The 12,861-nt window shown below is 44.9% G+C and overlaps 1 protein-coding gene across 1 annotated transcript in view; it reads left to right on the forward strand.

The window, feature by feature from the left end:
• The window catches only part of DPY19L1 (dpy-19 like C-mannosyltransferase 1), a 68,457-nt gene that overhangs the window by 28,934 nt on the left and 26,662 nt on the right, over positions 1-12,861 (forward strand). Inside the window, exons 7-10 of the mRNA XM_037041157.1 lie at positions 2,079-2,136; positions 5,572-5,663; positions 9,475-9,574; positions 11,668-11,745. Coding sequence (XP_036897052.1) covers positions 2,079-2,136; positions 5,572-5,663; positions 9,475-9,574; positions 11,668-11,745 — 328 coding nt within the window. The remainder of the gene's footprint in view (positions 1-2,078; positions 2,137-5,571; positions 5,664-9,474; positions 9,575-11,667; positions 11,746-12,861) is intronic.

Genomic DNA, 12,861 nt, shown 5'->3' on the forward strand with positions numbered 1-12,861 from the left:
CAAAGATTAAATTAAAGCATTGATTCGTGATTAGTTGCTTGTACCAGACTGGAAGGGCTAAGCTGAAAACTTTTCTCGCCCTTCTTCATTGCTGTCCTCTTCTTCGCCTTTACTGTCTGTCTCTTTCCTTAGTGCCCAGAGCCTCCTACCCCGAAAGGCTAGGGGCAGGCGCTGTGCTCTCAGCCAGCCCGTGGGGCACCACTCCCTTGGCTGGCAGGGGCGTCTGGGACTGGAGACTGGGCTTCTCACCCAGTGATCCCCAGGTTGTTCTCTGTGCTCTCTTTTGTAAGCATTTATTCAGTGAGAAAACAAACCCCAAGGTTTGTTTAAAAACAAGTAGTTATTTTAAATAGTTATTTAAAAACTATTTAGCCCTTGCTGGTGTGACTCAGTGAACTGAGCACTGGCCTGTAAAGCAAAGGGTCTCAGGTTCGATTCCCAGTCAGGTCACATGCCTGGGTTGCAGGCCAGGTCCCAGGTCGGGGGCGAGTACAAAGCAACTAATCAATGTATGTCTCACACATTGATGTTTCTTTCCTTCTCTTTCTCCCTCCTTCTCTCTAAAATAAATAAATAAAATCTTTTAAAAATTATTTAGAATTAACTGTGATGACTTTTTTCCTCTTTGAGTGTTGAACTTTGCATGTCTCATCATTCCTTGGTAAATAGAAAACCCTAATGATTACTTTGAATCCATGTCACTGAAGGATGTGGGAAAAAAGAAAATTATAGCCCTGGCTGGTGTATCTCAGTGGGTTAAGCACAGGCCTGTGAAGCAAAGGGTCGCCAGTTCAATTCCCAGTCAGGGCACATGCCTGGGTTGCAGGTCAGGTCCCCAGTAGGGGACACATGAGAGGCAACCACACACTGATGTTTCTCTCCCACTCTTTCTCCTTCCCTTCCCCCTCTCTAAGAACAAATAAATAAATAAATAAAATTATAAAATTATTAAGTGTCAGAACTTAAAAGTATTTTGAAGTTCTTTATACATTATTACCCTCTTATTTTTATTTCTAACAAAATCGAGGCTCAAGGTGAATGAGATGCACGGGCAGATGTGGTAGATGTTTAGCGCGAGTGTGGAGCATCTAACATTTGCCTAGTCGAAGCTTTCTTATTTTCTGACAGTGGGCGATAAGATTGCAGAAGAAACTTTTTTTTAAATGGCTAGGGGCTGCTGCAGTGTTAACTGATCAACTGTAATGGGGGGGAATCAGTTTTAAGTATTCTGGTTAGTACACGTTTTCTGTTTAGCGAACTAAAATGACCCCTGCGGTCGTCCCTAAGGGCGGAGGGGAGGGAGGGGCGTGCTGGGGCCACCGCTGTGGAACCACTGGGAGTCACATCCTTCCACACTGGCTGTGCCTCAGTGCGCCTGCCCCCTGTGGATGTAAGCGAAGCATTCAGAGCGTCCCAGAACATCTGCCCCCCTGGTTAGTACGCCAAGCTGTCCGTAGTCATGGGAGATGGTAGAACCTGTAATTTTGATATGGGAAGCCCTTCACAGACAAGACTGGAGATGCAGAAATGAAGGAAAAATAGCATTTCAGCTGTGCTGACATTTGCCTTGCATTTTGAAAACAATTGAAAGATAAAACTTCTGTAAACTACTTGTCCCCAGGCATGTTCTACAGAACAGTGGCTTGGGGCGAGGTGAGGCATTTTCCAACTTTATGACTGTAAAGCCCTCTTCTGTCCTTCCCCCCACTTTCCCGACTCTACATCATGTGTCCGAAAAAGCAGTGTCCGAAAGGAGAAAGGACACAAAGCCGTGTGCTAACAAAGAATAAAAAATGGAGAGGAAGAAAGATCAGGTGGCCTGATGCACAGTGATGTGACTGTTAAGAATTTCTTACTCCTTGGCAGTGGGACTGGTTTTCTGAACATTTTGAAGATGGGAATGACTTTTTAAAAATGGAACTTTTTTTTGACTAACAGTACTTAAGAGGAAAGAAGCTATTTTGTAAATAAGCCAGGGGTGTTCTGGTGTGGCTGCAGTTTTTGTCGCGCTGTTTTGAGGCTGATGGGGCCAGGCCTGCTCTCCCGCTCTCTGAGTCACGTCTCCCCCTCTTTTCCAGCGGCAGCCGCTTGGGAGGCCTGGTCACCGTGCTGTGCTTCTTCTTCAACCACGGGGAGGTAGGTGGTCACCCAGGGCTTGTCGTCCAAACCTTCTGGAAATACCTTCTGGAGGTTATTCTGTGATAGTCCAATATTTTAAAAAATGTTAGGAGATTTTTCAAATGGAAGTGTAGGTTTCTTTTTCAAATTTAACTTCTTTAAACTCTAGTAGCATTCTTGAAATGTTTGATCTTATTTTGATGCAGATTTTAAACACTAGCATTTATTATAGTTGACTTCTCATGATCATATCTTCTGTGATACATTTCCTAGTGACTTGAAGAAGTAGCGGGTCTGTTCAATGCTTTGTGTGATTTAAAGCTGCATGGCTGTAGTTCGTTTACCTGTGCGGAGGTAACTTTTTGCAGTAAGAACTATATTTTCCATTTCTAGTTTAATGACTTTATATTACACTTGACATATTTTAAGTGTCCTTTGCAGACTGTTTTATTATAGTTACACATTTGCGCACACCAAAGGGCTTTCTAAGGAAATTGCACTGGAGAAAGCAGACTCTGGGCCCAGTCTACCTGTGTTCACATCCGGCCTCTGTCATTTAGTGGCTGTGTGACCCGGACAAGTCCTTTAATTTTTCTTGCCTTGATTTTCTCTTTGTAAGTGGGCATAATGATGTCACCCACTCATGGGATTGTTGGGGGCAGTAGATGGACTCATGTGCAGAGAACCTAGAGCCGTGTTTGACACATAGTAACTGCTGTGTAGTGGTCAGTGTGTGCTGTTGCTGTGACTGACTTAGTGCAGACTACAGTCTGCTGTACGTTCAAGGTGCCTGTGAAATCCTTTCACTAAATTTGAGTTGCAGTTGGATTTCTAGGAATAGATCTGCCCAGTGTCCTTCCCAGTGAAATAAGTTTGTGTTAAGGAGAGGTCAAGGTCAGCTGCTCTGTGCGTTTACACACTGTGTCTGTGGTCCGTGGATGTGTGCGTGTTCCGAAGCTCTCAGAGCAGTGGGGTCAAGGTTGAACTTTTAATATTCAGTGGGTTACTAATGGGTATTGAACTGACACATGCAGAATATTTAGGATTGCAGAAATGTAAAACTAGAGTGGTTTTCTATATTAGAGCACTTGACAAATGATTGCAGTATAACATTGATTAATTGGTTTGGTGTGAGTTTTGAGTGGGAAAATAAAAAAGGGATTGCTTGGCTCTTTTTGACTGTGGATGCTGCTCAGTGTCGCAGTGCAGACCACGAAGTGAAGAGCACAGATTCCATGAGGGGGGCCTAAGGAACAGGAGGTGCCCGCCCATCACTAGAAGCAGGGGCTGCAAGTGTATACGTGCAGTGGTGGCGGAAGGGACCGCTGCACACCTGTGTGGTTTTACTTAATGGTCCCTCCCCGATAAACCGAATACAAATTCAAAGGCTCCAAACAGAAAGGCCTACTGTGTTGCCCTTAGAGGTGGAAGCTGCCCGTTCCCGACCTTGCTTTTCTCACGGTGACGGTGTACACAGAGCCCGGGCAGTGTTCGGTGCAAAGTCTTTGGTTTTTAGCAGTGGGGTTCAGACTGTCCAGCTCATTTCTCAGGTGATAAAATGCAATAAAAGAGCTATTCAATGTTTAGCGGTTATACATTTCATAACAAAATTGTGCAGATGTTTTCAGTTATCTAGGCCTTTGAAAAAGGGTGATTCTGTTCCTATTGAAGATTATTTATTGCTCATGGTTTTGTTCTGTCTTCAGAATGTTTCCTGGTGATAAGTTGGATGTATGTAGCATGCATGGTGCTGATTGAAAAGCATCTAGATCATTGCATTAAAAAGAATAAATATTTTTCTCAATTTTGAATGTTATAAATTTATTATAGGTAAAATAGGTTTGTTTTGCTTTTTCACAAGATTTTAAAAATTGTTATCAGTCCCAACTAACGGTGTTTTCTATAATCCATGTTCACAGATATGAAGGTATGCACATATGAAGAAGAAAATCTCTGTTTTTTAAACTAAATAATTCAAAGTACAGGGTCTGGTACAAATAATGCCCCTTTTAAAATTAAAAAATCTTTTATTACAAAATCATAAGCATGTAATTCTGTAACATAACAATAGCATACCCAAGCACACTATATGACATTTTAGGAGAAATGTTCAAATTAAAACTATAAATTATCACACCCATATTATTACTCTACTGACCACACCCAAGCAGGAATTACTTCTGCCGGACCCTGTATATATAAGGATGGCTTTAGAGGCATAGCTAGTTACCCTTTTTTATTACATGTAACATATTTTTCTGACCTGTGTTAGTTTCTTAAATATTTTTGAACTGAACTGAGATAAAAATATAAAGATAAATGTACTTATTTCTAATTACTTATTGACATAGTTATGTAATTTATATAAGATTTGGAAAGAAATTCTCAGAACACTTTGAAACAGACTCATTCATTAGTCTTTATAATATTCTTGTATGGTAAATAAGCAGTAAATAATATTATTCTGATATGAATTAAAATGGAAGCACTGAATGGTTAAGTGTTTGGTTGGGTTTGTTAAGCAGAGAGGATTTTGAGTTTTCTGACTAACCAGCAATCTCCCCAAACTTCTCTGAACACATGCAGCGCTTAGGTAGGGGTGTTCTCAGGAAAACAAATTCTGTTGACTAGAATTTACCTCTTGATTATGATGCTGTATCATCTTTAAAGGAACCCTGCTTGACTCGAAAGACGTAATGATTTTTCTAGAGTGACTAATTTAGTAGTAGTAATGTCTGATTTTTGTATTTACTCCAGTACAGGATTTTAAAATGGAAAGATGGGCTTGTTGGTACCTTTAGTTTGCGTGCAGAGAAAGGCTCGAGTGTGACAGCTGGGGCAGGACATTAGGTAATTAAGTACGAAGTAAACTCTTCAGAAAGATTGATACTTGACTATTTTAAGACTTCTGTTATTTTATTTGATCCTCTGCCACTTTTAAATACTTTGCGGCCCAGGGTCACTTGGGCAAAGGAGAATAAAAACAGTACTGGAATGCTCCTTTTTAGCAGCGTCTCGGATGAAAATACTCACATTGATAACCGCAAAGCGTTTTGAAGTCTCAGTTATAGTTTTGCTGAAATTCATGTCAAAGAAGACAATGTCGATTTACACAGCCAGTTCAAATGAGACGATTTTAATTTTGGCAGAGCATCTTCTGGCTTGTCCTTTCCCCGCTGTCCTGTGAGGCTGCAGCTGGAGTTTTTGGTGCCGGGCTGTTAGCAGTTTACGCCATCTGCACTTCATGGGGTCTGGGTTGGGAGGGCCTTCCTTTCAGCAGAGTCTCTCACTCCCCCGTTTTGCTGTTGGTGGAAATTTGTGGCTTGATTGACAACACACCATTTAAATTATGTGTGAGAGACTTCTCTCTGTCCACATAAATGGCAGTTCTCACTTGGTACACCTTACTTAACAAAACTAGCAACCATACCGTCCGCTGTGGTTCTTCCCCAGTGCACCCGGGTGATGTGGACGCCGCCTCTCCGAGAAAGCTTCTCGTACCCGTTCCTCGTTCTGCAGATGCTGCTTGTCACTCACATTCTCAGGTAACTCCCACTTCCCTCGGTGGTGGTTCGTTTGTGTTGCATTGAATAACTTGTAGGATTACAAGCTTCCATAATAAGAACAATATAATAACATAACTAAGATCATGCTGATGCTAGGTTGAATTCATGAAGGTATTTTAAGAATATAATGTCAAAATACTTATTATCAAAAACATGTCCTTAACCTGCCTTCCAGTCTCCTTCGTCATTCCCCACCACCACAGCCTCCCCAAAACAGGCAGAAAGAAGGGGGAGAGCTGGGGACAACAGAAGGTCCTTCAGGGCAAAATAGCTGTGGCAGCATATAGGAACACACGCACCTCTCCGCCCTCCATGTGGTTAGCATCCCAGCAAGTCAGAGGCAGGAGGCACCACTCACAGGCCAAAGATCTGCTAGGAGCATTCCTGCTAAAAATGCAGGATGGGATTGGGTGGCCCAGTCCTCTGGCCTTCAACTAGAGATGCACAGGATTCCAGCCCCGCCCGAGTGGGGAGAAGGACTGAGAACAGTTTCCCACCTTCTCGCTGACAAATAATGGAGTTTGGAGGGCGCTGCCTCAGTTCAAGGGTGAAGAAAGTACACCAGGAGGGGCCTGTGGAAAATAGAATGGAGTGTGGTGAAAATCTGAAGATGACTCGTACTAAGAGGGTCCCTTCTGTGATCTGAAGAATCCAGGGGACATGGTGGAGGCCTGTCGTGTTGGACGCTCCGATTCACCAGTGGAAGGGTCAGCAGGAGTAGAGCTGGGGGGTGGCTTTGTCCCTTTTGTGGTGTTTTTAGATGGGCCTTTGGCCACTTCTCTTTCAGCTCCTCAAGTCCCTGCAGCTCCAGCATGAAGGCTCTCTCTTGGATGCCTATTATTATGGGATTGAGAGCTTCTTTAGTTGAGCATCTTCCAATGAGGAAACCTGTGAATTCCTTCCCTTTGACCCTGAGGCACCCAGACAGGAGTTTCCTTCTCAGCCACCTGGGAGGCAGCCACACCCTGACCTTGTTTTGTTTCTCCACTGTGGTGCAGTGTGTAACTGCCTGCCCATAAGTCTGTAATTCCTCATTTTCTTTGACCTCTGCTTCTGTCTTAAGTCCGGTGATGGCAAACCTTTGCTTCCTCGCACTCCCCCTCACTGACTACCCTGATCCAGCAGCCATGGATGGCGCTGCTCACCGGCCAGCCCGGCTCCCTTTCATCCACCCTGGGGGTCGTGCTGCAGGAGGCCCTGCCAGCTCCCCAGGGCCGCCCAACAAACCACCACAACCTTAAATTACCACCTTACCTCTCGCAGTCCTGGAGGTCGGGGAGCCTGAACTCGAGGTGCCAGCAGGGCTGTGCTCCTTCCCAGGGTTCAAGGGGCGGACCAATGCCTTTGACCTTTCTGATTTGGGGAGGCTGTGTGCCTTCCCTGGCCTGTGGCCCCTTCTGTCTTCAGAACCAGCCGCTGCAGGTTGAATCCTCCTCTCCTCAGTTCCCCCACCCCCGGCCCTCTGTGCATTCTAAGGACCCCTGTGGTAGTCGGGGGTAATCTGAGATAATCTGGATAATCCACCTGGGTGACCTGGGATAATCTCCCTATCCTGGAGGCCATCTGATGGGTAAGGTGACCTAAGCAGCTTCCAGGGACTAGAACACAGGGCTGTTTGGAGGCCGTTCTTTTTCTGAGCCCAGTGGGGCTGCCCATTTCTCTCTTCCCTGTCTTCAGGGGCTGCCTTCTGGTAGGTTCTTCTGCCTTGTTCTCCGCGTGCTTCTGTGGCAATCTCTCTACGTTTTCTCCAGCTGCCTGGTCATTGTCACGTCTGCCTCGTTGCTTGGTCCTTCCTGTCTTTCCTGTTGGTTTTTACAAAAGAGTTTTAGGTTTTCCCGTTGGTGTGGAGTCTGGTGGCTGCTTTCCTTTCCCTGTGGCAACGGCCACATTCCGGGCAGATCCCACCGCCCTCTCCTGGAGGTGCGGCCCCCTTTTCGCCTGTCTTCTGAGGGGTGGCAGCCTGGGCCCTGTTGGTCAGCTGCGTCCTCTGGCACTTCATCCTTCTCAATGAATGCTCTCTGCTTTGGTGGCCCAGTCACATTCTTTAGTTCTGGGCCCCCCTGTAGCGACGTCTCCTGGGGGTGGCGAGTGGATGGCGTGGGCGAGCCCGGAAGAAGAGGGACTGCTAGCGTGGCTGCAGCTCTTGGGGACACTGTATGACAGGGACAGCCTGTCCCTAGTATTGGGAGTCATTTATAAATAAAGTTGGGAAGATGTTTTACCCCAGCATACTGGTTTTGTCCAGCTTTGAACTTCAAATAGTTTTAGAAGTTCACTTTTGTATAAGTCATCTCACACCAGCCAGTCTTAGCTAGCACTTGGTCGTCCATGGCCACACCTCCACCCCCACTTCTGCTGCCCTGGCTCGGTGCTGCACCAGCGCCACCGTCCGCTGGAGTTCTTGGCTTCCTGTTTGTCCCCTGCCCCCGCTGTACCCGGTGCCCGGCTGCCAGGTTAGTGCTGAATTACGCTCAGAAACCATTGCCTCTCATTACCCATGAAGTGAAAATCTCGTTCAGTGTTCAAAAGCAGTGGGAAAATGCTTTATTTTAGACAGTAGCTTTCACCTCCTTGACTATGACCTACAACAGGGGTGTCACACTCATTTTCACCAGGGGCCACATCAGCCTTGCAGTTGCTTTCAAAGGGCCGGAATAATTTTAGAACTATACAAATATAACTACTCCTTAACAGTTAAGGAGCTGAAATTAGATTCGGCCCTTTGAAGGCAACTGCAAGGCTGATGTGGCCCCCGGTGAAAATGAGTTGGACACCCCCGATCTACAAGAAGGACAAAGTACATTATTCATTGTGACCTCGTATACCATACGTGCGTATCCACACACAGCCCAAACAGTTTCATGGCGTACAACCCTTATTATGTAGGATACAAGCATACTTTTTTCATTGCACTCCATTAAACATTGCTGGTTCTTGTGTAATAAATTAATTTTGTAACTGGAATTGAAAGTTGCTCCATTTAGGGGCGTGATAGAGGCAGACTAGAACAGCACAGGCATGTCTTTGGGAGAAGGGACATTTCAGGAGATAAAGACAGACACTCAGTGCATCTGTGCATCCCGCGGATTGTCACACGGTCCAAGGGGCACACCTGGTAGCTTCAGGATGTTCACATACACACACTTCCCATTGTGAAGATGTTAGGTGTGTTGGAGGCTTTGCATTGGCTCACTGATTTAGGAGGAAAGTAGTTCTTAAAAGTAACATGAAACATAAAAGCACTGCACCCTCTTCAAAATCCCCTAAATTACAAGTTGGACTAAAGTGAGGAATTTGTAGGTGGCTCAGGCTCAGAGCAACCCCTGCTTTTGGGTCCTCTTGTCTATGTCCTGCCTGGGCAGGACCCGCTTTCATCCCACATCCCAGGGTCTCCTCAGCTGCTCAGCATGAATCCGCACCGGACTTGGGTGCAGAATCCGTGCGGGACTTGGGTGCAGAATCCTGCTTTCTGTGTTTTTGCACAGATGTTGCTGTTTTTCCACATGAATCTGCCAGAATAAAGTTAGAAAAAATTCAGCGGATACGCCAACCCAGGCCCCCCCGCCCCACACTTTGGCTGACTTTGTTTTTACAGTAATAATGGGTAATTACTTGGCATAGAAAGTTGCTGAAGTGTGTGTCACGCAGTATGATTTCTAACCCTTTGGTTTATTTTGTCCAGTTTATTGGTGTATCCAGATCATGTCCAGAGATTCTGATTTGCAGCATGTTGGAGTCACGCTGGAATATTTTGTGGTTTGACCGAATGATTTGTCTTTGTCTTCTCAAGGGCCACAAAACTTTACAGAGGCAGCTTGGTTGCCCTGTGTGTTTCCAACGTGTTCTTCATGCTCCCGTGGCAGTTCGCTCAGTTTGCGCTTCTCACCCAGGTAAGGGGCTTCTGTGTCTCACCGGCTTAAGCTCATTTGTATGAAATTATAGAACTGAAAATGTGTGACTCTGACTCCTAAAAGGTTTTTTGTTTTAGTTAATCCTTGTAAACAAAGTTCAGGGTAGGGAAGTGGGTAGGATTCACTTATTGGTGGGTGCTAATTACGCACTAGAAGAATGCGTTCATTGAACTCGCATTTGTAAGAATGCGAGAATGGCCATCTTGCTCAGCATTTGTTGGTGTGCTTGAAAGAGGGTGAATATCTCACTTGATGGGTTTCTTTTAGGGGAATGTGTTTCTTTTATGAGTAATGCTGTACATTCTTACCTTGGATAAGCACACCCAGGATAACACAGGATAAACAGCGAAACAGTTCATTTTCCTGTAACTCCCCTACTGACCTGTGACTTACATGTCCTCTTCCCATGTCATCTTGCCTCCGTTTCTCTCTAAACGGAGGTCTCTAGAACAAGGGATAGCCGCTTGTGGAGAGGGGCGAATTGTGTGTTTCTCTCTCTCTGACCCCGGCCCCCACGTTTATATTCATATAAAGCAGTGGAAGAGTTGCTTTTTCACGTTCTCTGAAATTTCTAGCTTGAGAAAAGAAATGAGGCCTGGATTTCATCCTGACTCCATTCAGTGGCTTCTCAACTTGGACGGACTGCTTAATGCTCCTTAGTTTCCGTTTCCTGGTTGTGAAATAAGATGTTAAGGGCCCACTTTACAGGGTTATAGTTAGGGTCAGACGAGGTGGTGTGTAAGGCTCTTAACACCTTACCTGGTGCTTCTGCCAGACTCAGCAAGGTGAGCTGCTGGAACTGTTACTGTTTAAAAAGAGGCTGCCTTTGTACTCGGTTCTTACTCCAATCTCATCTCTTAGGCTCCTTTGTCGTCTCTCCTGTGATGACATTGTAAATGTGTCTGGTTTCAGGTGTCCCTGAAAGTCACTCCTTAAGACCCTGCCCTGTGGGCCACTGTGTGTTGCTTAGACCCTGGGTAGAAGGGGAGCTTCCGGGGAGAGGAGACGGCCTGTGTTTGGGGCCAGGGGCAGTGGGGGTGCCTGGGGGTCCTGCGGTGCAGGGAGGGGCTGGTGTGCTTTTGCGGGGTTTATAGACAGGGCACACTCTTCCACTGCTATGGTGCCATTATCAGTCACTCCAGCGGTGTGGTGACCCTGGGGACAGGACAGCCCTTGGGGGAAGGGCAGCCTTGGCTTTCTTGCTGATAGCCACTTTGTTGTAGTTTGCTTGGAGATAAAATACTTGAGGAATGGAACTTACCTAATGTGTTTTACTATTTGGCTGTCTGCAAAGTAGGAGGAACTTGGAATTCCGTTTGAATTCCTGTCTTCAGGGAGAGGGGTGGAGAGGTGTCATTTGACGTAATACCCCGTGTTTAACCCAGAGGCACACTTCCATCACTCAGCTCATCTACATGACTCCGGCGTGCTCAGAATTCCTGGTGAACACGCACACAGTGTTCTTCAAAGCTGTGGAGGAACTCAAAATTACCTTTGTGGTGAAAGTCCTGCTCACTTGAAATTTGATAAACTAGGTAACACTTGAATATTTGTGTAAATGAGAGAGAACACTAATGATACTTATAAAGAGTGACTACCAAGCAGAACTTATTTTAAGTTCTTACTGTATTAATTATAAATACATTAACACACACATGCATTACATGATTATTTTTAGTTTAATGTACCTTCTCCAATTATGCACCAATCATCGTTGTATGTTATAGTTACATTCTCCTGTTGTCTCACTGGGCGAGGCCAAGTGTGACTGTGTGTGTTGACAGTAGAGTCACCCTGACACTAAAGTGAGTGTCGTTTTGGATAATTCACAAAGTAGGTAACTTGGATGGTTCATTGAGAGAGCTGCATATGGAAAAGAAAAATCTACTGAAATTTGCTGTTAGTGTGCTGACCATATTCGATAATCAGTTGTTGGGTAAGAGAGGAGCTACAGAACTCACTTCCAAAATACAAATCAATTTGAAACAACAATAAAAATAATCTTTTTCATTCTTATAGCTACCTTTTATATATATAATTTTTATTTTTAACAACGTCTGTTTCAATTTCAGATTGCATCATTATTCACAGTGTATGTCGTGGGATACATTGATATATGCAAATTACGGAAGATCATTTATATACACATGGTAATGGTTTTTAAATTTGTCTTTTGTTCTCCTTTGAGCTGATCTTAAAACAAACTCCTGATTAGTACTTGATTTGCTTATGGTTGAAACTAGTCGTGACATGATTCCGTGACTAAAACAAGTGGCGTTCAAGACCTGCAATGTAGTCGACAGACCTTGTTTTAAATAGGCTACCCAGGGGTTTTAGTTTGGGTCGTTTTACCTGATTTGAGGTCGAGCCTGACTTAACGTGTTATCTATAAGAGAGATAATTCACGAAAGAGAAACATGGAGTGCCATATTATCCAGGGCCTTCTCACAGAAGGATGTGGAATGTTCATTGACTGAGTTACCAACCCTCCAGCCACGTGGGGACATTCCAGTGAATGGAGCTACAAAGATCCTAGCACATGTGTTGATTACATTCCAGCAGAGTGGAGGAGGAGAGGAGACGGGATGGGTAATAAACACAGTGACAGTGTAGATTGTACAGAATTAGACAAAAGGAGAGAGAGAATCAGTCCTGGTCCCCCAGGGAGATCAGGGTGCCAGTGTCAGGCCTGGGAGGTCAAGGTGGCAGACGGGTGGGCACGGCCGTTCTTGCTGAGATGGGACATGGAGCAAAGGTTGGAAGGGAGAGGACCAGGGGTTTGCTAAGTAGATTACACGGAGAGGGATGTTCTAGGTCAGTGGGACCTCTAGAGCAAATATCCTAAGCCTGGGGAAGTAGTTTTGATGAATATTTATTCTTTAAAAACAGTTCTCTTCTTTTTTTTTCATTAGTTCCTTATAATTTTGATGCATTTTTCCTATAGTTTTAGTTACTACAATATACCATTATTATTTTTTATTCTCTAATAATTGATTCACATAAAAGGACATTAATACTATCTAGGGAAGTTATGAACAAAGTTATGACATGAACCACCATGAGCCTGCCTTCCAGTTGAGAACAAGAACTCGCAACACCCCCAGGGACAGCCTTTGTCCTCACCTGTTAAATTACACTCCACCTGCCTTTCCCCAGGGCTTAGCCAGACGTGTGCTCCTCAGCGCTCCACTGGGGCGGAGTGGGTTTGCAGTTGTTCTTGTGGAAGCCATCACAATAATGAAGGGTGACACCAGAACAGACTGTCT

Source organism: Sturnira hondurensis, unplaced genomic scaffold (assembly GCF_014824575.4).
Source record: "Sturnira hondurensis isolate 20B ecotype Veracruz unplaced genomic scaffold, ASM1482457v3 Scaffold0002840, whole genome shotgun sequence".
Classification (NCBI taxonomy): Eukaryota; Metazoa; Chordata; class Mammalia; order Chiroptera; family Phyllostomidae; genus Sturnira; species Sturnira hondurensis.